Source organism: Lampris incognitus, unplaced genomic scaffold (assembly GCF_029633865.1).
Source record: "Lampris incognitus isolate fLamInc1 unplaced genomic scaffold, fLamInc1.hap2 scaffold_336, whole genome shotgun sequence".
Classification (NCBI taxonomy): domain Eukaryota; kingdom Metazoa; phylum Chordata; class Actinopteri; order Lampriformes; family Lampridae; genus Lampris; species Lampris incognitus.
The window spans coordinates 4,169-30,000 of record NW_026611294.1 but is presented as its reverse complement, the minus strand read 5'-3'; the positions used below and the strand labels follow the sequence as shown (position 1 = coordinate 30,000).

At 43.1% G+C, this 25,832-nt stretch overlaps 1 protein-coding gene across 2 annotated transcripts in view; it reads right to left on the bottom strand.

Annotated features, from left to right (window-relative positions):
- mrrf (mitochondrial ribosome recycling factor) overlaps positions 1 to 25,359 on the bottom strand; it is a 32,169-nt gene extending 6,810 nt beyond the window's left edge. For both annotated transcript variants that reach the window (XM_056302022.1, XM_056302023.1), the window contains exons 1-4: positions 25,282 to 25,359; positions 23,116 to 23,289; positions 22,607 to 22,759; positions 6,441 to 6,559 (exon numbers count right to left, since the gene is read on the bottom strand). In XM_056302022.1, coding sequence (XP_056157997.1) covers positions 6,441 to 6,559; positions 22,607 to 22,759; positions 23,116 to 23,287 — 444 coding nt within the window. In that variant the 5' untranslated portion in view covers positions 23,288 to 23,289; positions 25,282 to 25,359. The remainder of the gene's footprint in view (positions 1 to 6,440; positions 6,560 to 22,606; positions 22,760 to 23,115; positions 23,290 to 25,281) is intronic.
- Between the last annotated feature and the right edge of the window lie 473 nt (positions 25,360 to 25,832).

The window sequence follows — 25,832 nt, the reverse complement described above, 5'->3', positions numbered from 1 at the left end:
GACTGTCAGAACTGCCGGTCTGCATGGGCTAGCAGTTAGCTTAGCCTGCCCCGGTTCTGCGTCCTGTCAGACCACCCTCTGTGTTTCTTCTTCAGGCACAGCTCCGGGCAGGGCCGTGGTCCTTAGGCCCACCAGACACAGCAGACCAGGCTCCCTCAGTCGATCCAACGCCAGCTCTCCCAGTCAGACACCCTCGACACACCTCCCTGAACTCCACACAACGACACCAAAGACAACACAGTCAACACCAAGCAAGGCCACCGCCGGACCGCCCTCGGTGTTATCAGAACTGCCGGTCTGTATGGGCTAGCAGTTAGCTTAGCCTGCCCCGCTTCCACGTCCTGTCAGACCGCCCCCGGTGCTTCCTCCTAGGGCACAGCTCCAGGCAGGGCCGTGGTCCCTGGGCCCAAAGGACGCAGCACACCAAGCTCTCCCAGCTGATCCAGCGCTAGCTCTCTCAGCCGTCAAACGAAGACAAACTTAGACGCAGACGTGGACAAAGACGCTGCATGGACGGTACTGGGTGAGGCCGCCACAAACGTAACTTTGCGCCGCCATCTTCCCACACCAGAAGGGAGGAGAAAGTCTGTCATATGATATGCATTTTAAGACAGTTTTTCATTGCAAGATTTTGCATCTGCGACTTCAATTCATGCCAGTAAAACTGGACCACAGGCTACCTCTCCATCTGACATCTACGATGACATATTTAATACGAGTTTAACTTCACAAAATCCATTTTATTTTAGTATGTTCACCAGTGGGGCATGTTTGTGGCTGCTGTAAATAACTTCCTGCAAAATCATAACTACAAATACAATCTGTATGAGGCAGATGACGATTGTTTGTTCACAATTAAAGGATTAAAGCTTGGGTGTCTGGGTAGTGTAGCGGTTTATTCTGTTGTCTACCAACACAGGGATCGCCGGTTCGAATCCCCATATTACCTCCTGCTTGGTTGAGTGTCCCTACAGACAAAATTAGCCGTGTCAGAGGGTGGGAAGCCGGATGTGGGTATGTGTCCTGGTCACTGCACTAGCGGCTCCTCTGGTCGGTCGGGGTGTCTGTTTGGGGGGGGTGGAACTGGGGTGGAATAGCGTGATCCTCCCACGCGCTACGTCCCCCTGGTGACACTCCTCACTGTCAAGTGAAAAGAAATGGCTGGTGACTCCACATGGATCAGAGGAGGCATGTGGTAGTCTGCAGCCCTCCCCGGATCGGCAGAGGGGGTGGAGCAGCAACCGGGACGGCTCGGAATAGTGGGGTAATTAGCCAGATACAATTGGGGAGAAAAAAGGGGGAAAGTAAAAAAAAAAAAGGATTAAAGCTTAAGAGAGTGATGAACAACTGGATGATAGATAGATGGATGGATGGATGGATGGATGGATGGATAGATAGATAGATAGATAGATAGATAGATAGATAGATAGATAGATAGATAGATAGATAGATAGATAGATAGATAGATAGATAGATAGATAGATAGATAGATAGATAGATAGATAGATAGATAGATAGATAGATAGATAGATGGATAGATGGATGGATGGATGGATGGATGGATGGATGGATGGATGGATGGATGGATGGATGGATGGATGGATGGATGGATGGATGGATGGATAGATAGATAGATAGATAGATAGATAGATAGATAGATAGATAGATAGATAGATAGATGGATGGATGATCGATGTATGGATGGATTGATGGAGATAGATAGATAATTGATTGATTGAATGAATGAATGAATGGATGAATGAATTTACCTGAAATTTATCTGAATTAGTCAAATGTTATTATTCAAATATAACATCCTACTGTTTATAATACCCTGGCAGTTGGCACCAAAAATAAACAAACAAACAAATCAATAAATAAAGAAGATGCTCTCACCAGCCTATATTAAGCATATGGATTAGAAAAGCACACATTACTCAGCCTATAAACCATCTTCTGGTCTAGATTGTAGTAAATGGGAACCAGACAGGCACACCTGTCACACAAGGACCGGAACCTTCCAGAACCAGAGGAAAGCAAAGCATCACGCTAGCCAAACCTCTCCGGCATGACAGTCCTTGTAGTTCAACAAGACAAAGGGTGCAAGTGTGCCGGGGGAGGAATAAAAAGCATATGAAACGCTTCTCTTCCCATCCAAATCTCCTTCCATGTCAGTTCCCTCTCGTCCTCGGTGCCGGGAAGGGGGGAAGGGGGGGAAGGGGGCGGCATCGAGATTAAAGGAATTTATTTGTGTGCAGCAGATTAATTTATGGGTCTCATTTCTTTTTCGCGTTTGTTAAAACCATCCGGCACGCAGGCCCGATCCCTCGCTCTCTGGTTTCTCTCTTTGAGTGCAGGGTGATAGATTCGACCCGTACCTATGTTTGATTGTTCCCTGCATCAAATTCATCAGCGGCTCCGTCTCCTCCCGCCACCACTCCGGCGGTTACGGAAAAGCCAGCGGAATTCCCTGTGCAGGCCAGGCGTGTTCTGCTTAATACGCTGCAGAGAAGAGAAATCACACTGACGCGACATCAAACGCTGACCGCCCACTTCAAAGAGCAGCCGGCTGGGAGGAATGTGGGAGCTGCTGTGTGTGCATCTGTGTGTGTGTGTGTGTGTGTGTGTGTGTGTGTGTGTGTGTGTGTGTGTGTGTGTGTGTGTGTGTGTTCTGAAGGAGGTTCTGAAGAAAACACCATCAACGACGTTGTGCATACACACAAGCTTACCTTCAATCTTGCATACACTGGACTTCCCACACACACACACACACACACACACACACACACACTGCTGCTCTCTCTCTCTCTCACACACATGCATGCACGCAAGCAAGCATGCCCACCTGCATGCGCGCACACACACACACACACACACACACACACACACACACACACACACACACACACACACTGCTGCTCTCTCTCACACACACACACACACACACACACACACACACAACACTGCTCTCTCTCAAACACACACACATGCACACACACATGCACACAAGCATGCATGCCTGCCTGCACGCACGCACGCACGCACACACACACACACACACACACACACACACACACACACACACACACACACACAGTCTCTAGCAGTGGTCAACAGTGTGTGACAGTGGCTGTTAGTTGAGTTGAACGCACCTTGCCAGGCTGCTGTTAATGAATGAATGGAAAACAATGGCGGGCCTTCTGGCCTGCTGGGTAATGGATTGCATCATTATAAGCCAATTAGGTCTGGGTAGCGTGAGCTCACCTCTGTGTGGGCTATGGCGAAAGCAAGGTTTGCTAGCATAGTGCATGTATATCTTTGTGTGTGTGTGTGTGTGTGTGGTCTGTAGTTGGAGTCTATATAAAGCAATTAAAGGGCACAATATATATCAGAGATTCATTCAGACTTCCTCTGGTAGCAGACTGAATAGCCTCATTTCAACTGTTGATAAACATGTTACAGTGCTATATATAAATAACATTATTATTATTATTATCTTTTCTATTACTATTATTATTATTATTATCTGATTTTGTGACAGCAATACAGATGTAAAATGGAGGCATAACAGCATCAGCCCCCCTTTAGGATATCAACAATGGCTCTTTTTAACCTGCTATGGAAGGTGGCAATACTGCCCCCTAGAGGAAGAAAATGATTTGCAATTGAAGGGTGACTTTTTTTTTTGATTACATTTTCCATTAAGAAAATCACTTTATTTTGTCATTGTACAGTTGTTTTTTGGCTACAATGAATGTGTTCTCTGCATTTAACCCATCCTATTGTAAAGCAGCAGCTGGCCGCTGCAGCAACTCCAGTTCTTCTGTCCATCGCCTTGCTCAGGGGCACAGGCAGGAGTATTAACCCTAACATGCATGCCTTTTTTAATGGTGGGAGGAAACCGGAGCATCCGGAGGAAACCCCACGCGGACATGGGGAGAACATGCAAACTCCACACAGAAAGGACCTGGGAGGGGTTGGGGTTCGAACCCAGGACCTCCTCGCTGTGAGGCAACAGTGCTAACCACTGGGCCACCGTGGATTAATGCATGAAGGGTGAAATCAATTATGTTTCCCAAATTAATAAAAAGTTCATGACTTTAATGATTGGACAGACAGGGTTTGGAAGGAAACTGGTAAATTTGAGCGTAAATACACTTGGGACTCTTATCAGTCGGAGTAAAGGAATCCCAGATGAGTATTGCTGCAACTTGACCAGGTCTCCAGGCTAGTGATGTGCTCACCAGAGGTTAACAAAAATTTTTTAAAAAAGAAGGTTTTCAATTTCAAGTTTCAACTTCGGGTTAGTTTAGGAGTCCTGAGAGCGAAACAAGAAAACATAAAAGCAGGTAACCGATGGACCGGAGATGTTCTGAGGATAAACTGCACAAAGCTGAAGTGTTAAGAACAACCCATAATAGTGTAACATGCCTCATAACAGCCATCCATCTTTGATTAAACCACGGTTTACTAAGCAGGCTTCCAGAATTCAAATGTTGACCGAAGGGCCAGAGTTTCAGTGACCTGAAAATTTAAGTTGGCTTAATTCACATTTTGCAATTTACAGTAAATACTTAAAAAAATCATTTTCCAGTACCACGGTAAATTATGAGTAGTTTGCTTCCTTCGTGTTCTCCGTTGTTTTCTTTTTTTTTTTCTCTTCCATCCTCAGTGCAGTCTGTAAAAGAGGGAAATGCTGAATCCTCATATTTTTTCTTTATGTTGAATGTTTTGCTGGCCGGTGTCTGTTCGTTGAGTCACCACGGTCACTGTGAGCATCAGTATGTGCCTCTTTTGGAAGTCGTTTGTGTCCGTTTTGGAAAGTAGTCTGTCAATGGCAAGACAAGCTTTATATTAAATATATTATATTAAAGATCCAGACTAAACAACTGACCTCTAAAAGGACGGGTTGTTGGTAAAATTAAAATGTACTTGTTACGAGACAGGGTGGCGCAGTGGTTAGCGCGGTCGCCCCACAGCAAGAAGGTCCCGGGTTCGAGCCCCGGGGTAGTCCAACCTTGGGGGTCATCCCGGGTCGTCCTCTGTGTGGAGTTTGCATGTTCTCCCCGTGTCCGTGTGGGTTTCCTCCGGGGGCTCCGGTTCCCTCCCACAGTCCAAAGACCTGTAGGTCAGGTGAATCGACCGTACTAAATTGTCCCTAGGTATGAACGTGTGTGTGTGTGTGTGTGTGTGTGTGTGTGTGTGTGTGTGTCGGCCATGTGATCGTCTGGCGGCCTGTCCAGGGTGTCTCCCCACCTGCTGCCCAGTGATTGCTGGGATAGGCTCCAGCATCCCCGCGACCCTGACAAGTACATTTTGATTTTACCAACAACCCGTCCTTTTAGAGGTCAGTTGTTTAGTCTGGATCTTTAATATAACATATTTAATATAAAGCTTGTCTTGCCATTGACAGACTACTTTCCAAAACGGACACAAACGACTTCCAAAAGAGGCACAAACTGATACTCGCAGTGACCGTGGTGACTCAACGAACAGACACGGGCCAGCCAAACATTCAACATAAAGAAAAAATATGAGGATTCAGCATTTACCTCTTTTACAGACTGCACTGAGGATGGAGGAAAAAAAAGGAAATCAACGGAGAACACGAAGGAAGCAAACTACTCATAATTTACCGTGGTACTGGAAAATGATTTTTTAAAGTATTTACTGTAAATTGCAAAATGTGAATTAAGCCAAATTACATTTTCAGGTCACTGAAACTCTGGCACTTCAGTCAACATTTTCATTCTGGAAGCCTGCTTAGTAAACCGTGGCTTAATGAAAGAAAGAGGGGAGAAAAGGAATAAAAACAGACTGAAAAATAAAATAAATTCCTTCCTAACCTTGGGGTAAAATTAGGTAATTTCCTGTCCTGAGCCAGCTCACATGTAGACTTGCTTGCACGTTCATGCACACACACATGCACAAACAAGCGCACACACGCGCGCACACGCACACACACACGCTCTTGTTATCTTTAGCTTCAGAGCGAAGTACTCTCCAAGTGATCAATTGGTGAGGATCTGAGAGCGAGTGCCGGGGAGGGCAGGTCAGATTTCATGTACGGGGACCTATAGTAAGGATTTGAGTTCCTGTGGAAGGGACTTTGGGTTTTGTGAAAAGTCACATCTATGTATCAATCAGAGTTTGGACTTCTGGAAAACCTTAAAAGTTGTTTATGAATAGAAATCAATCAGGAACACAATATAAAGTGTGTGTCTGTGTCTGTGTCTGTGTGTGTGTGTCTGTGTGTGTGTGTGTATATATATATATATATATATATATATATATATATATATACACATACATACATATATATGTGTGTGTGGGTAAAATGTTACCCGAGACTATAATTTCTGACATTTGATGAACATTTCCAGGCAACAGACCCGTGTCCTGGTTGGTTCTGGTGGGTCGGTGTGTAATAGCCTACTTACCTCGGGGGAGCCGGTCATGTTGACCAATATGAGCTGAGGAGACTTCATGGAGAGCTGGCCAAGCTCGTTAAGTGGAAACTTCCCATCTTTAGTGGTCACCATGATGTGATCCAGAGCACCTACAACACAATACAACTGTGCACTTTAAAACTACACGGACATGTTTCTTTTTCAGCTGTGACATCTGAACGCTATATTATTCCCACCAATTTCCACTGAAACGTATTTTCATTCCTGTCCTGTGAGAACCGAGGCAGGCAGCGATGCCACCCCAATTTTGGGGTCTTCGCCCACAGTTCACGAAAATGGCCGAGATTGACTGCAGTTAAACTAGCCGGGTGTTAAAATATGGTGTTTCCCCAGTTTGAGGTCATTTAAGCACTCAATTATAACCATTTGCACTTGCCACTCAGACATTTCAACGAACCAGTCTGACGTGTCATGTGACATGTCATGCACGTATCATGTGACATGTCATGCACGTATCATGTGACATGCCATGCACCTTCCACGGTGGGATTAGCCGAGCAAACTGAATGACACCAATTCTGCAAACTGCTGTCTTTAAGCAGAGGAGCTATAAAATCACACCATCTGACTGATGCAGAATCTTTTCTCTTTTTTTTTTTTAGATATTCCCCCCTCCCCCCCTTTTCTCCCCAGTTGAATCTGGCCAACTACCCCACTCTTCCGAGCCGTCCCGGTCGTTGCTCCACCCCTTCTGCCGATCCGGGGAGGGCTGCAGACTACCACATGTCTCCTCCAACACGAGTGGAGTCGCCAGCCGCTTCTTTTCACTTGACAGTGAGGAGTTTCACCAGGGGGGCGTACCATGTGGGAGGATCACACTATTACCCCCAGTCCCCCCCCCCCCGCCCCCCGAACAGGCGCCCCGATCGACCGGAGGAGGCGCTAGTGCAGCGACCAGGACACATACCCACATCCGGCTTCCCACCCGCAGACACGGCCAATTGTGTCTGTAGGGACGCCCGACAAAGCCGGAGGTAACATGGGGATTCGAACCGGCGATCCCCCGTGTTGGTAGGGAACAGCCATGACCACCATGCCACCCGGACAGCCACAAGACATCACTGAAGAGTTTGAGTTATAGACTGAAAATAAAAATGTTATCTTCCTCAACTGATGGTAATTGAAAATATGGGCCTCCTTTACTCCACTGTACACAAGCCAGTTACAGCATCAGTAAACATAACCTTGCAACTGGTTGCTGTACTGACAGACCTGTCAATCACTCTGGGAGGGGCTTTAGGCTCTGATCCTCTGTTTCATATTTTAGTAACACTCCTGTTAAGGACTGTACCTTTAAAAACTGACACTTCTATACTTTACTTTAACTGCTGGGGCATCTTGGGTTTCAGAAAGTGCACAAAACAGAGCAGTGCCGTCTATCAGCAGCATCCACACATGGTTGGGACGGATGACAACAGTGTGCGATGAACAGGAGCTCATTGTGAAATTGTGTTTAAACATCCATAATCAACCATTTCTCCTCTCTGCAAACAGAATGAGAAGTTCACAGATGTACACGCCAGCATAATCCAACTCCTGCCCCCATTTCTTCTTATCCCTTTTCTTAGCTACTCCATCCCTCTCTCGCTCCATCCACCCGTTCCTCTTGCTCTCCATCTGGCTAACCTCAGTTGTGGTTGTTTCCTTCTCCTCCACCTCTGCCTTACATCACTCCCTTCCTCCTTGCCCAGTTAAGGGCTGTGGTAGAACATGTGGACATGTATGCGTGCATGTGTGTCAGCGTGTGTGTGGCGGGGTGAAGAAGAGGTGAGCCAACGGCGTCATTTTCTCTATACAATCGTTTTATTCTATGATTTAAAGGGCAAAAAAAACAAAACAAACCATGTTTACCGTTAGGAGATTTGGTGCAGAAGGAAAAACTAAAAAAAGGGAAAATTACGTATGATTTTATGAAATGGATATATGTTCACTTAGCGGTCGAACCTCAACTTCTGACTTCTGACAGACATATTGTCTATCTGTCTGCCAATTGCTCCGTCTACCTGCTTGACTTGAAACGTCCATTTGTGTGTTGCGTCCAGCTTTCCTGTCTCCCTCCCTCATCTGCATGACAGTGTTATATATATATATATGAAAATATATATATATATAACACTGTCATGCAGATGAGGGAGGGAGACGCTACAACGCTATATATATATATATATAAAATTCAGTGATTATATATATAAACGCTATATATATATATATATATATATATATATATATATAAATAATGCAGTGATATATATATACACACACACACACACATATACATATATTGACAGCTGATGATTGCTTATGACATGAAACAGGCTTGTACTGTCTCATAAAGAATTTACTTGACTCACTGCATATATATATATATATATATATATATATATATATATATACTATATATACACACACACATACATATACACATACATATACATATATAAACACCAACTAGCGTGATTTTTTGTTCCGTCTCTCTGACCTTCTGCCTGTCCGTCTGTGTTACCTGTGCCCTGACAATGTGTGTGCCTACACATCTGTTAATACTTTAGGGGGGCAGACAGTCATTTCTTAAACGACGGGGGTAAATAGACCAATACGGCGAAGGGAAAGGGAAGGAAAGCTATACGATGGCTGAGGAGCCATATATCAAATATATATAATAAAAAAAAATCATAAGTCCTTATTAAACACACATCATATATTTAAATCAAAAACATACAAAAGCAGCCAAATACACCTTTAAGTATACTAAAAATAGATGGAGAGAAATTGCATGAATAAATAAATATATAAATCATGGTGCAGTGATTTGTCTCTGAGGTCCATGGGGACTAGGCACCAGTGGTGAGATACTGATGACTTCAGGAAACAGTTTCCTTCTTCTCAGAGGAGTTCAACAACACATAGCAATTCCTACGGCCCACCAAGGTCAATACATTTTTGTCAGCTATAAATAGATAATAACGTACAGGCAGTTAATGTTCTCTGGTCAAACCATCAAATCTTGTACATTATGCCTGACTATTATTATTATTATCATCATTATTATTATTATTTATACCCAAGCATCAAATTATTATTATTATTATTATTATTATTTATTCATACCCAAGCATTACATTATTATTATTATATTATTATTATTATGTATTCATACCCAAGCATTACATTATTATTATTATTATCATTAATATTATGCCCAAGCATTAAAAGGGAAAGTTGAAAACAAATAATTAAACAAAACAACAACACAACTAGTGGGCTTTCCACAAAGCCAGTTTATATGAAATTTGATTTTCCATTGGGAAAAGGCTTAACAGAAATGGGAAAAACCTGTTTACGGTTGAGCAGTCACATGACACGACTGAACTCCACATATTTTAAATCCCGCTTCCATCACCCTTAATCACATTTTCATTTTATTATTGAAACTTCAAATTTTCCACCTCTAGCAAGCATTAAACCTTTTTTTGCAACATCTGGGCTTTTTTTCAAAATCTGTGCCTTTCCGTTCATGTCTTCTTACTTGCAATTTCAAATTTCACATAAAAACGTGTTGATGGAACATGCCTAGTGTCGCTTCGATAAAACCCAGCTGAGTTATAAATATACAATTATGTAAATGTTGATGAACCAAACAGGTGTTTGTTAATTTCATCAATTAGTTATACATGTTTTATTTATTTATCTATTTATTTAATAAAATCATTTTGCACATGGGCACCTGAGTTTGCAAACTGTTATGTTAATGATAAATTCCCTCCAACACAAAGAGCTTTCGGCTGTCTGCTAAGACTGAACAGGGCTTCCATGGAGCTGACACTGACCGACCATAATAGTTATTTTAGAGGCCATGTGTGCCTTGCCCTGGGACTGGGTCACACTATCACTCCCTTCACTCTGCAAACCCTTTATCTCTTAGCCAAGGTGACTTTTAGTGTTTGCCTTTACCATGTGCACGCACACACACACACGCACACACACACACAGACACACACAGACACACACACTCTTGTCTTAATGAGAGCCAGATGAGACGGTCATGGAACAAACACACATACACACTCTAACAGACACATACATGTGGACGACTGACGTCATTTCATTCCACCATCTCATCTCTCCAGTCCACCAGATTCTCCTGTCAGCTCTAAGTCTTTCTGCCTCCCCGGATTACTGTGCAGCTGGACAGAAGCGAGGGGGACGGAGAGATGGATAAACGGAGGGATGAGATAAGTGGGCAGACGGAGTGACAAAGAAGGGAAGGGGGAATGAGGAGAGGGTAAAGGAGGGAGAGACTGTCACGAAGAGTTATAGGAAAGCAGGATGGACGGATGAAATGCAAATGGGGAGGATACTAGGAGAGAGGGATGGGGGGGGGGGAGTCGTCAAATTTCTGCTATGGGCCAATAAAAATACACTTAAACATAGGAGAAGAAGTGAAAACTAAAAAGAATGAAGACTGGCTGATAAACGGAGGATAAGACAAATGAGAGCTGATGAGAATGGCTGATAGAAAATAAGGAATGAAGGCCTGAAGGGGGTCTGGAGGTCAGAGGACAGCACAAGAAGTGTTGGAGAAGAGGATGAGGTAATCAGGTGGAAAAAGACGAGAGCGAAATATCTGGAACATGGGGAAATGAGGGAATAGAAGTGGAAAGATAAATGAATATGTGCAAGACTAAAAGTAGGAGAAAAGTTTAGAAGAGCCTTTTAGGGCAATGATGAAGGCCAACTTGGAATTCACTTTCTGTATCTTATCTGTCCTACACACTGTCATGCTCTTAAATATGAAATGGGAGGGCGTCCGGTTATTCCTTTGCCTACAAACACGGGAATCGCCGGTTCGAATCCCCGTGTTACCTCCGACTTGGTCGGGCGTCCCTACAGACACAATTGGCCATGTCTGCGGGTGGGAAGCCGGATGTTGGTATGTGTCTTGTCCTGTCGCTGCACACCCTCTGGTCGGTCGGGGCACCTGTTCAGGGGGGAGGGGGGACTGGGGGAAATAGCGTGATCCTCCCACGTCCTACGTCCCCCTGGCGAAACCCCCACTATCAGGTGAAAAGAAGCGGCTGGTGACTCCACATGCATCGGAGGAGGCACGTGGTGGTCTGCAACCCTCCCCGGTTCGGCAGAGGGGGTGCAGCCGCAACCAGGACGGCTCGGAAGAGTGGGGTAATTGGATGGGTACAATTGGGGAGAAAAAGGGGAAAATCCAAAAAACAAAAAAAAAAACAAAAAAAAATGAAATGGGGATGCTGGAAACGCAAATCAAATTTCTATGAAAGCGCTCTTTATTTCTATTACCTCGTTACCACTTACATCTCGTTTAGAATCGGAGCAAGCAAAGGAGTTCAAGCTCATGCATTTTGAGTTCAAAGTATGAATGTTGCAGGGGGGATCCATTATACATCCCCACCGACTCCCCTGCACCCAGCAAACCCACGTTACAGCCCAGAGGCAAGCGGTCGCGACTTGGATGTAGCTGAGGAAACAGAGGTCAACCAGAAGGCAAGGTAAGGTCACACGGGGCTCTCATGGCCTCAGGCGTTTTGTCAGGTAGATGCAAACAAAGATGAGGACCTTTTCACTTTTAACAGAAAGTGATCATTTGATTTGGTGCCTTCCTTCCAACAGAGAGGGACTGCTAAGAGAGAAAAAAACTGGCTATAAGCACGGACCTCATAGATACAACGGGACAAGAAATGGTGAAAAACGAAGAAGCATGTTTACATGCAACGTTTGGGATTGACAAAAACAAACAAAAAAGAAAACAAGCCAAACGACACTAGATATGCAAATTTGAGATATGCAGGGTGCTGGATATATTAATGAAAAATAGCACGGGTTTTGTTGACCCACAGGTTTACTCATATTATAGAGTGACCATTATAAAAGGATTGTAAGACTATATTTTATAATATTATTCTATCAAAGCGACAACGCCATTAAGGGGTTGGAATTATTGCTTTAGGTCCCCTTTGACAGACCCATAATTTTGATGTAACGTAAGTATAAATCAATCATTACAGGACAAAATCAAGATTTACAGTAGCGCCGCTGGTTAACCCTCTACTGCACAGCGTTGCCCTCAGGTGACGGAAAGCTTTCTTCAGCCCCATGTCCACTTCCATGTCTTCTTGAAATGATTGCAACCAACTCGAATGGTCAAAACAGTATCAAGGAACAGTCCAATAAGCTGTGGGAATCACTGTCAAGCACCATTTCAAGGTGGGACTTTCCTTTTCTGACACATGGTCAGAGGAGCACATGGTGTGAGAAGAAGGTAAGATTCTTTGCTTTAGTTTATCTTATTTGTTTATTTCGAACGTTAAAAAAAATCAAAATGTATAATAAAAGAAAACAAAAGAGAAAAAAAATCAAAACAAGCAAGCAATATCATCAACAAACATTTGTTTTAAATCTCGGCAGTTCGAAAAGGAGTAGGCAGAAGTTAAAAAAATGTTTTCTTCTATTCCTACCCCCTTTTTTATATTTTAGTATTTCAACAGTGAACTGTGTGATTTACATGAAAACTCAACCATCTCCCACCAGTGACCATGATGTCTATCTAGTAAACCACACAAAGATCCTTCATTCAACACAACAAGAACAAAGCAAGTGCAGAGCAACATCAAAACAACTCAAGAACAACTCACACAAGATGTCACAGCTCCATGCCATATTTGTTCAACATAGTATTATTTTTAAAGAGTCTTTTAAATTTGATTATTGATTCACATGTTTTCATTTCATCACTGCAATTATTCCATATCTTGACACCTTTGGTTGTGACACGATGATATTTTGCATTTGTCCTTACTGGGTTTTGTTTAAATGCACATATTCCTCTCAGGTCATAATTACTTTCCCTCAACTGGAACAACCCCTGGATACTGTTGGGTACTTTATTATTTAACAATTATTACTATTATTTTAGTAATCTTATTAAAAATAACCCAGCTGCTGAGGAAGCACTAGCCAGTGCATTCTTAGTGCTGGTCCCTAGCCTGGATCAATGGGGAGGGTTGTGTCAGGAAAGAAAATCCGGTGTAAAATCTTGGCCAAATCAAATATGCAAATCATAAATCAGATTTCCATACTGAATCGATCGAGGCCTGGGTTACCAACGACCACCACCGGTACTGTTGGCCAGTAGGGTGCCGGTGAAAACGATTCTACTGTTGGGTGAAGGAGAAGGACAAGGGGAAGGCATATGCAGAGGCAGAGGGAGAGGAGGAAGGGTAAGAGTATGGAGGTGAGAGTCGGAACTTTGAATGTTGGTACTATGTCTGGTAAAGGGAGAGAGCTGGCAGATATGATGGAGAGAAGAAAGGTAGGTATACTGTGTGTGCAAGAGACCAGGTGGAAGGGCAGTAAGGCCAACTCTTCTACCATGGTGCGAATGGGAGGAAAAAGGGGATAGGGGGAATTCTGAAGGAAGAGTATGTCAAGAGTGCGTTGGAGGTGAAGAGAGTGTCGGACAGAGTGATGAGTCTACTTCTACTAATTTTGGCTGCTCCCGTGAGGGGTTACCACAACAGATCATCTGTTTCCATCTCTTCCTGTCCTCTGCAGCTTCCTCTGTCACTCCAGCCACCTGCATCTCCTCCCTCACCACATCCATAAGCCTCCTCTTTGGCCTTCCTCGTTTCCACTTTCCTGGCAGCTCCATATTCAGTAACCTTCTCCCAATATACCCAGCATCTCTCCCCCACTCATGTCAAAACCATCTCAATCTTGCCTCTCTTGCTTTGTCTCCAAACTGTCCAACCTGAGCTGTCCCTCTAATACACTTGTTCCTAATTCTCTCCTTCTTCGTCACTCCCAATGAAAATCTTAAGCATCTTCAACTCTGCCACATCCAGCTCCGCCTCCTGTCTTTTCGTCAGTGCCAGTCTTCAAATGATATAACAATAGCTGGTGTCACTGCCATCTTGTAAACCTTCCCTTTAACTCTTGCTGGTACCCTTCTGTCACAAATCACTCCTGACACTCTTCTCCACCCACTCCATCCTGCCTGCACACTCTTCTTCAGCACTCCCCGTTACTTTGAACAGTTGACCCCAAGTATTTAAACTTATACACCTTCGTCACCTACTTCCTTGCATCCTCACCATTTCTCTGTCCTCCCTCTTATTCATGCATATGTATTCTGTCTTACTCCTACTGACTTTCATTCATCTTCTCTCCAGTGCATACCTCCACCTCTCCAGGCTCTCCTCAACCTGCACCCTTCTCTTGCTACAGATCACAATGCCATCCGCGAACATCATAGTCCACACAGACTCCTGCCTGATCTCGTTCGTCAACCTGTCCATCCCCATTGCAAACAACAGAGCTGGTCCTTGATGTAATCCTGACTCCACCTTGAACCCATCTGTCATTCCAACCGCACACCTCACCAGTCACACTGCCTTCATACATATCCTGCACCACTCCAACATACTTCTCTGCAACTCCTTACTTCCTCATACAATACCACATCTCCTCTCTTGGCACCCTGTCATATGTTCTCTAAATCCATAATGTAACTCCTTCTAACCTTCTCTATACTTCTCCATCAACATTCTCAGAGCAAACATCACATCTGTAGTGCTCTTTCGTGGCATGAAACCATACTGTTGCTCGCTAACCATCACCTCTCCTCTTAACGTAGCTACAATTACTCTTTCCCATGTCTTCATGATGTGGCTGATCAACTTTATACCTCTGTATTTGCTACAGTTCTGCACATCACCCTTAATTTTGAAAATCGGTACCAGTATGCTTCTTCCACTCCTCAGGTATCCTCTCACTTTCCAAGATTGTGTTAAACAATCTAGTTCAAAACTCCATTGCCATCTCTCCTAAACATCTCCATGCCTCTACAGGTGTCATCTGGACCAACTGCCTTTCCACTCTTCATCCTCTTCATACCTGCCCTCACTTCTTCCTTGCTAATCCATCGCACTTCCTGCTTCTCTATCCCGACATCATCAAACCTTCTTTCTATCTCATTTTCTTCATTCATCAGCCCCTCAAAGTACTCCTTCCACCTTCTCAACACACTCCTCGCACATCAGCATATTTCCATCTCTATTCTTGATCGCCCTAACCTGCTGCACATCCATCCCAGCTCAGTCCCTCTGTCTAGCTAATCGGTACAAGTCCTATTCTCCTTCCTTACTGTCTAACCTCTCATACAACTCACCATAGGCCTTTTCCTTTGCCACCTCTCTCTTCGCTTTATGCTCCATCTCCTTGAACTCGTCTACTTTCTTCATTTGTCTAACCATCCCATTTCTTCTTTGCCAACCTCTTCCGCCGTATACTTTGCTGTACTTCCTCATTCCACCACAAAGTCTCCTTGTTATCCTTCCTCTGTCCAGATGACACACCAAGTACCTTCCTAGATGTCTCCCTCACTATTTCTGCAGTGTTTGCCCAGCCATCTGGCACTTCTTTACAACCAACCACCCAGTGACTGTCTTAACTCCTCCCTGAACTAGACACAACAGTCTTTGTTCTTCAACCTCCATCATTTGATCCTTGGCTCCGCCTTCACTCTCTTCCTCTTCTTGGTCTCCAAAGTCATCCTATAGACCACCATCCAACGCTGCCTAGCTATGTTCTCCCCTGTCACCACCTTGCAGTCTCCAAGGGAGAGGCTGGACCCCATCACCATCAATGGGACTGCCGTAGAGAGAGTCAAGCGCTTCAAGTTCCTCAGTGTCCATATTACCGAGGACCTCACTTGGGATGAACGCACCAGCCATGTGGTGAAAAAGGCACAGCAATGCCTCTTTCACCTCAGGTGAGTGAAGAAGTTTGGCATGGGGCCCAAGATTGTACAGATCTTCTACAAAGGCACAACCGAGAGCGTCCTGACTGAATGCATCACCCCCTGGCATGCAGAGGATTGTGCGGACAGCCCAGAACATCAGTGGATGTGAGTTTCCCTCCATCCAGGACATACATAACGGACATTGTGTCAATGACCCCAGCCACCCCAACTATGGGCTGTTCCAGCTGCTACCATTAAGCAAGCGGTACCGCAGCCTCAAAGCCCAGACCAGTAGGCTCTGGAACTGCTTTTTCCACCAAGCAACCAGGCTTTTGAACAAAGAACATTAAAGACACTAAGCCTGTTGCCGGATTGACTGATACTGACCAATGGTCTTCAGTGGATCATCAGTTCACACACACACACACACACACACACACACACACACACACACACACACACACACACACGCATGCACACACATGCACACACGCATGCATGCACACACACACGGACATAGCTTGGCGTAAACAAACACACAATTAAGCAAACAACTACACACATATATGCACATTTATTAATGAAGAGCCTACATAAACACAGCACCTTACATACACTGCACACTATTCATTATGATTACTGCTTTTTTTGTTTTGTTGTTATTTTATTGCTATTGTTGCTGCAGTGTTGAGGAGCCAAAACACAAGAATTTTACTCTCTTGTACTTGTATAATGAGATGGAACAATAAAGGATCTTGAATCTTGAATCCAATCTCTTTCAAATCGCACCTCCTACATAAGATATAGTCCACCTGTGTGCACTTTCCTCCACTCTTATACATCACCCTGTGTTCCTCCCTCTTCTTGAAATATGTATTCACAACAGCCATTTCCATCTTTTTCGCAAAATGCACCACCATCTGTCCTTCCACATTCCTCTCCTTGACACCATACCTACCCTCCTCATCACCTCTGCTCCATTCACCAACATGCCCATTGAAGTCCGCTCCAATCACCACTCTCTCCTCCAAGGGTATACTCTCCACCACTTCATCCAATTCACTCCAGAATTCTTCTCTGTCTTCCATCTCACACCCAACTTGAGGGGCATATGCGCTACGCTCTTGAGCGGAGAGCTCGAGATGGAATGTACGGTTTAAGGAGATGAGAACAGGTATAATGGGGCAAGCTGATTTAGGATTTTATAAGTGGGGAAGGGTGGGATCAAACGTAACACCAAGATTTTTGGTTGCCACACTTTGTGAAATCAGAGTTGTCAATGGTTATTGTTACTTGATTTAATTGGTGTCTGTGTCTAGCAGGGCCAACGACCAGCATCTCACTTTTATATGAATTCAAAAGCAGGAAATTTAGTGCCATCCAAATTGTCACAACAGCCAAGCAGGCCTCTACATTAGCCATTTGGGTACGATCATTAGCCCTCACAGGCACATACAGTTGAGTATTATCCGCATAGAAATGGAAGTTTATTCCATGACTGCGTATAATTTGGCTAAGAAGTGAAATATAAATAGAGAAAAGTAGAGGGTGAGGAACCGAGCACTGAGATACACCATATTTAACATCAGATAATTTTGATGTAATATTATTATAGCAGACACAATGTGTTCTTCTAGATAAGTAGGACTTAAGCCAAGAGAGAGGTAAGCAAGAGACACCAAAATTACAATGTATTATGTCCAATAGTATACTGTGATCAATGGTGTCAAAGGCTGCACTGAGGTCCAGTAGTAGAGGCAGAGAAGTGAAATCAGAGTCCATAGCTAGTAGAATATCATTCAACACTCTGGTCAAAGCAGTTTCAGTGAAGTGACAGGCCCAGAAAGCTGACTGAAAAGGTTCATATAGATAGTTTTCTTCTATATGGGTCGAAAGTTGTTGATATATAACTCTCTAGTACTTTAGAAAAGAATGGAAGATTAGAGACTAGTCATGTTATTAAGACCCTGGATTGAGGTGCGGACAATGCCTAGCATTGTAGGTCCCAGGAAAGGCCAGAGGTCTTTAAAAAGTTTTGCTGGTAAAGGGTCAAGTAGGAAAGTAGTTGGTTTAGAAGCTGACATGAGCTTAGTCAAAGTATCAAGAGAGCTAGTCTCAAAAGCTGTAATAACAGGGACTATCAGTGACTCATTGCAGTGGCGCTGGCAGCCGTAATCCTGTACGCACCGTGCGTACATTTTTTTATGATTTTGTTCTTTTTTTTTGTCACTCACGCCATTTGACGCAAATACATTTGAAGGCCGATGATTGGAGTTAACGTCACTGGCTAACAGCGCACGGTGCGTACAGATCCCTGTACCTACGGTGTGTACAGGATTACGGCTTCAGGCACCATTGACTCATTGTGTAGATATGAATTTGGTAAGACAGGATCTGCAGGAGTAGATGGAGTTGAAGAACCAATTTTGTTTAAGATCTCATCAACCTTATTGCAGAAAAAATCTAGAAACTCACAGACCATGAATGGTGAGTAGCTTGTAGACGGCTAATTTTTTGTAAGTTTAGATACAGTGTCAAAGAGAAATCTGGAGTTATGTTTCTAAATATTGATTAAGCAAGAGAGATATGCTGCTTTTGCACGCTTGTATTTCAATAAACACTCATGCCAAGATAGGTAAAATACTTCCAATTTTGATTTTCACCAGTTACATTCCAGTCTCCTGCAGGCCAGCTCAAGAGCACGTGTCTCATCATTAAACCAGGGTGTAGGCCTCTTTAGTCACCTAGCTCTTGTAGTGAGAGATGCAACTGAATCGAGCAGACTAGGGAGTGCTACATTTAAGTCGCTAGTGAAATTTTCAACAGAGCAGTCTCTACAGTGAAAGGAGCCAACACTTAGGGCAGCTGCTGGCCAAATGCAGTGGAGGGACCAATGTGGCAAGTGGCAATTACATCTGTGCCAACATTAAGAGGACAGGCCAATAATGCTTCAATTTTGATGAGAAAATGATCTAACAAAGCAGATGTGTTTGGCAAGACATTCAGATCAGAAACAGCTATCCCTTTAGACGAAACCAAATCAAGGGTATTACCACTGCAATGAGTCGACTCTTGAACAAACTGAGTGAACCCAAAAGTATAAACAAGCACCAGAAAGGCTTTACTTAGAGGCTCAGCAGCCTTATTTGGATGAATATTGAAATCATCACGAATTAGAATCTCATCAGAATGAGTAACAAGACCTGAGACGAATTCTCCAAATTCGTCAAGAAATAGTGAGTAAGAGCCAGGAGATCAATAGAATATCATAATCTGGACAGAGCCGAGTCTATTCATGGCTAAGGGAGATGGACTTAGAATAAGAGCCTCAAAAGATTGGAATTTAGATTAAAGTTTAGAATTGAAAATAGACATACTATATTAAGGTAACACCACCACCTTGTTTATTTGTATGGGCTATATGGGCATAAGTATAGTTGGGTGGGGAAGCTTCATTTAATGGAAGGAAAACATTTGGTTTCAGCCATGTTTCATATAACCCAATCATATCAAAATTATGTTCAAGAATCAGATAATTTATTAGTAAGGTAGAGAGTGATCTGATATTTATGAAATCAAATGTAAGCATCTTGTTGAAGTTATCAGTAGTAGGGATAACTTTATTAATATTTCACCTAATTAGACATCTTGTATCAGTAGTTGACATTTTTGATGACTGACGCTTTGGACGACATGTGGTCACACTTCTGATAACATTAGATGTTTGATTCTGCAGTTTATTAGATAACTTCGTTGCACATTTCACCACCACCAGTGGTAGGAATGATTAGATTATTGTGATTCACACATTTAGGAGAGGAGAGCTTTGGAGCAATATAACAGGGTAGGGAGAAAGTCACAATGTTATAGACCAAGATGTCAATCTGCTAATCTATATGATGAGAAATTCCCTGACTAAACATATTTAACTAAACTAGTTGACTCCACATCTGCGCTAGGTTTAAACCTGGCAGGCTCTCTAATTGCCTGCAACCTGCTGAATGGTAAGTCCCTAGTGTCAAACTAAATGTAGACAACTACCTATATTGCTAGACAAAAGAGCGGCGCCATCCCCAGTAGGGTAAAAGCTGTCCGCTTTCAGTGGGTAAGGACGGTCCCAGAAAGAAGGCCAGTTATCAACAAAGCCGAATCCCTGTTCATTACAGTATCGAGCCAGCCAGTGGTTCATCTCATCATGGGTAATGATGAGATGTACAGCCAGAGCCTACTGTACATCTCATCATTACCCATCACGGGTAAGGGACCAGAGACAATTAATCGATGCCGACACATCTTCCTGGCAAACACAAGCGTCCTGACTAGGCTGGCTTTTGTGATCTGTGATTGCTTCATCCTAGCATTATTGGGGCCAACATTAATAACAATTTTGCTGAAAGTAGTGGTGCTGTGTGCCTGGGTTCCCTGTTCCTCCCTTCGTGATGCCAGCACCTAAGATTATTCTCTATGTCGGAGACTCTGACTCCGGGTAAACAGTGAACTAAGGCTGGCAAAGCTAATCTGACATTGTGGTTAATGGAGTCTCCTATCACTAGCGTGTGTTGCTTTACTCTGTCGACAGGCGCGGGAGAGGCACGCTGGTCGATATGCCTACCAACAGGGCTAGTCAGGGGTGAAACCTGGTTTGCAGTCGGGAGAGGTGACTGCAGACCAGGCCACACGACTAGTGGCTTGCTCTTGCGAGCCTTCCCACACCAGTAAACAGAGACAAACTCCGCCGCATCTGCAGATGAGGCTGAGCTGGTGCTAACAATAGCAGGTCTGCTGTCAGGCCCGGGGCTAAGGCTACCTGGAGTGCCCATCACGTCTAACGTAATTTAAGCCAAAAGAAGCTGCTCTAACTCACGGACACGTCTCTCTAGTAGAGACAACCTATCTGTAACTGTGGAACAGTCACCACACACCATCATTTTAATGAGGCTGCTTTGACTGCAAATGCAACAACGCTAACTGCTAAGCTGGGCTAAGCTCGAAGCTAGTAACAAACTAGGAACGACCGATAGTAAAAGAGTAAACACTAGTTATCGAGCTCATGAAGCTGACTCTCACGAAGGTGGAAGTCAGAAACAGCTGGCAGTGACAAGCAGATGATGAGACAAAGCCAAGAAAATGCTCAAAAAGTGCACCAGCCAATCAAAGAGAGGACAACAGCTACCCAAGTGCAAACCAGTGGTTATTCCATATGTGTTTTAGAATATGATGCTGATTGTTAAACTGACATTGTTTTCTCTTCTTGTGCACCATATTTCCTAATTTTTAAAAAAAATCCTTCAATTTCCTTAAGTAATTCCCTGAAAAAACTGCAGGTCCTGATCATAAAACAGGGTAAATCAATAAAGGTCCCTCTGTCTCCCAATATCAAGCCAACAAGCAAAAACTAGAGTGTTAATCTGGAACTGGACGGCTATGTTAAATCAACAGTTCAGTCCCGTTTCTTCCAAGTTAAAAAAAATAATAAGAAAGTGCTTAAACACTCATTGTGTCTTTTCAAGACTTGGAAAAACTTAGCCATGCATTTGTCTCTTCCATCCTGGACTGTTTCACTATTCTGTGCGTGTGAGCCAGCCAAGTTACCATCAACCAGCTTTAACTAGCCGGAAACACATCTGCGAAATTACTCACAATAGGGCCCATATCAATGTAATACTTGCTTCACTGCATTAGATTCCAGTAAAATTTAGCAGTGATTTTAAGATTTGTTTAATCACTTAAGGGGCTCTAAATGGTCCTGTAGCCAATTACATGTGTGGTTTACTCAACCCTCTAAATTCTACACAGTAACTTTGGTCCTCAGACCAAAGGCTTTTTGGCTGTACCTGTGCAAGCTTAATTTTAGAGGAGGTTGTGCATTTGCTGTAGCGACTTCCAAAATCTGTGACATAATTTCCTCTACTGTTAGGGTTGCCAACTGCCAACAGTTGGAAATTTTCAACAGCACCTTAAAAACAATTTTTTTCCCTTTGGTTTTTGATTGATATTCATCTTCATATTCAAGTGTTTTTGCTTATTTTTGGCATTGTTCTATACAAAGGATTTCTATGTTGATGCTTTTTATTTTGTTTAGCATTATATTGCTATTTCACCCTACTGTGTTCGTTGTGAAGAGCCTTGTAACTTCGGTTTTGAAAGGATCTATATAAATAAACATTTACTCAAATTCACCTTATTTCTTTAACCTGTATCATCATGTGTAAACTGAAAGTTCATTGGCCTACATGTTTGTGCCTTTTAATGATTTTTTTTAATGATTAATCTAGCCAGTGTCATGCAGGTCCAGCAAATGATCTAAGGAAAATACAAGGAAAGAGAGACAGAGTCAAGGAGAAGAAGAGTGAACATAAATTAGTACCTGGCGAAGTTCGGATGCTAATGTTGCGTGTGAAGTCATCTTTGAGTGTATTGAGAACAGCTGTCATGTCCTCTTTCACTTCATCCAGGTTGATAATGTCCTCCACCAGGGCAGAGTTAATGTTCACCTTAGTCTGCTGGCCCTTTGCCTTTGCTTTGGAATAGGAAGGAAGGGTGGAGAAGAAAGGAGGTAAAGAAGTAAGGAAAAATGCAAGTAAGGAAGTACAAACAGGGGGAGTTGGAAAAAGCAAAGGAAATGAAAGGTAGATTCTTCAAAAACAGGAATGGCATGTCACTGTTGGAATAGAAATTATTTTTCTTCCACAGTCCACACCATGGGGACCATTTGTACACCCACAGGAGAAGAAAAATAATTTCTCTTCCACAATACCAAACAATCAGAAAGGCTGGAAAATAAATCTAAATCTGTGCATCTCCTCAGTCGCTGCAACACAAGGATGAAAGGGGTCGAACAAAAGCCAGTTTCAGTCTCAACAGTGTCTTACTGACCTTTTGCCTTCTTGGTGGCATAAAACCTGGTGCAGGTGACAGGGAAGCTAGTAGGCTGGTGGGACAGGAGCTGTGTGCTGACCCTGGCAGTGGCCATGAGAGGAGACCTAACCAGTTGTCCCAGGGACTGACATAGCAAAGGCCTCATCAAGCCCAAGTTACATACAGCCATGACTAGATGGAATGAATGGGAGGCAGAGAGAGTATTAAGGGAAAATAAGAATAGATGTGGGTAGATGCAGACACAGACAGATGCATTTAGTTTTGAAATAAAAATTTTGTTTTTTGTCTTTTTACAGTCTGCTGAAGGGACAAATGTCAATATAAAGCTTTAGCTCATATCAACCAGTAGGAGGTAGGGCTTCTGCTCTATTACACTATCATAGCCTGCTTTCTTTTGACAAGAATTGATAACACTTGACCACAAAGATTGGGACCAAACATCAGACAGATGTAGTGCATTCTCAATAGCGACACCACTAAAATAGTTCTGAGAAGGTGGCGTTTGGAGAATAAAAAGTGAACCTCCTAAATGCAATCAAACCTCTTCTGTCCTGTTATTCTGTCCATTTGCAGAGCTGTAAATACAACACTGCACATTATATACATTGCCATGTTCTCTCTCTCTCTCTCCTTTCGACAAGCTTTAGAGAAGGACACGGATGTGTGTGTGTGTGTGTGTGTTTTACTGTGTTAGGTAGGTGATATCACGCAGGTGAACACACAGACAGCTACCTTAGCACAACACTTACATTGGAAACTAACTCTCTAAGCCTTTGGTTTTGTTGCTCTAGCCATAATACAGTCTAGCCTTCTGATAAGAATATGTAAACCTGATGGGTATGTATTTGTGTGTGGCAAATGAAACAGGATACCCATTTTATCTCCACCCCACAGGATTTCTGTGTAATCTCTATTTAAGATCTAGCAATATACTATCAACTGAGAGACAGTATCAATGCCCTTTCATCCAGAAGGACCGTACCTGACAGATGCTTTCCTCAGTCTAAAAATAGATTCTTTTCAGGCTTTGATTTTTATCAGTTTGACATATAACCTAAAATCCAACCGCGTACAGCTGTGTTAACTCAAGAGGAGTTTTGTTCTCAACCAGTAAGAAACAAAGCTTTTAACAGAGATGATAACAGATTATTTAGTCTGTTAAACTGGCAGTGGTTCACAAAAGATCTTGATCCGAAAGCTGATTTTCAGTCACTTAAGCCACAACTAGGGTAATGTATGGAAAACCAATACCTACTGGTGTTGTGCTGAGTCTAAATATCAATTTAAACTGCCAATAAGTGTCATCGCACAGCAACGCGCTTGTGTTAGATTTTCATGTACAGTGACATCTCTGGCTTTCACCTTGTCTACAAGAATTTCTGTTGAGGAAAATATCTGTTAAGAAAGAAAATGTATGAATATATCGTTGATTATGCTTATGCATTACATACATTTTCTGCAATATAAACCCATACAAAACGGAGAGAACGCGTCTGTATTTACATGTAAATACCCAGTTTAGACTTCGGTCCAACTGCAATACAAAAGCATAACACGAATCCGTGACCAGCAAGGTTTACCTACAAGCTAGTATGATATGTCAAATTCAGGCAGGGGAGGTGGGCTACATGGGGGATGGCGATAGATCTCTTTATGGAGGAAGCCAAGCAGAAAAACTATGGCACAGGTGTTCAGTGGGACACTGTAGCCTCATATCCTGTATATGTCAGACAGATCTGCAGCTGCAGACACGCCCCCGTTGGGGGGTAGCAGCAGCCAGCAGCTGAGCCCGCATTGTGTGGCTATTTCGTGTACTTGCAAGCGTGGATAAAACAAAACAGCAAACATAACATTTGATAATAAGCTGACTGGCTCATTTCGAGTTGAAACATATTCCCCCGAATTTGCAAACGAGGTTCAGGTTTGGGCCTGAAAGAAGGGTTTATCACACGGTTAAGCAAACGCGGCCACCGACACTACTACCGTCAAGGCTTTCACGTAACGAAGGTCGATATGATGGGTTGCGCGCCGCAGTTTCTGTCATTTTTGGCTCCTTAAGAAATACACAAGTAAACCGTCTTGAACACAGTCACGTTGTTAAGATAACTCAGCCCACTCTTGGCAACGCACAGCACGTCATTCTCCCTCAAGTGTTTTACTTACTCCGACGTTACAAAGCCTTTAAAGGTGCATGGCAGAAGGAAAACAGCAGCAGACCGAATATGACGACGGCATGTGTCGTCATCAAGCCGCGACACGTGTAAATCGTGCGTCAGATGGGTTTGCAGTGACGGAGGGAGATTAAAGATGTCAGTGGACGTGTTGTACAGTAGGAAGTTGGTTTTTAATTGACAAGACATGAAACAGCAAAATGATTGTGTCTATCCACTCCGTAGGCAATATTAAAAACGAAAAAAATAAATAAATAAACGAAAAGTACATAAAATGCTCTGACAGGAATTAGTTGTGAATTAGAAGAACAGGCTGCTTATCAAACGCTGCGACTGAACAAGGAGATAAATTCATACCATCAACAAGCACTTCTTTTTTTTACAATGCATGTTAACATAATTTTATTTAGTTAAGCATAAAGTTGATTTGTTACCAAGTTTGTAACCGAATGTCGAACTCAAGTGAAGCCACATTATGACCCAAATGCAAATATTCAAACGCCAACCATTTTTCCATGTTTGTCTCACTCTGTACCCCTCCCT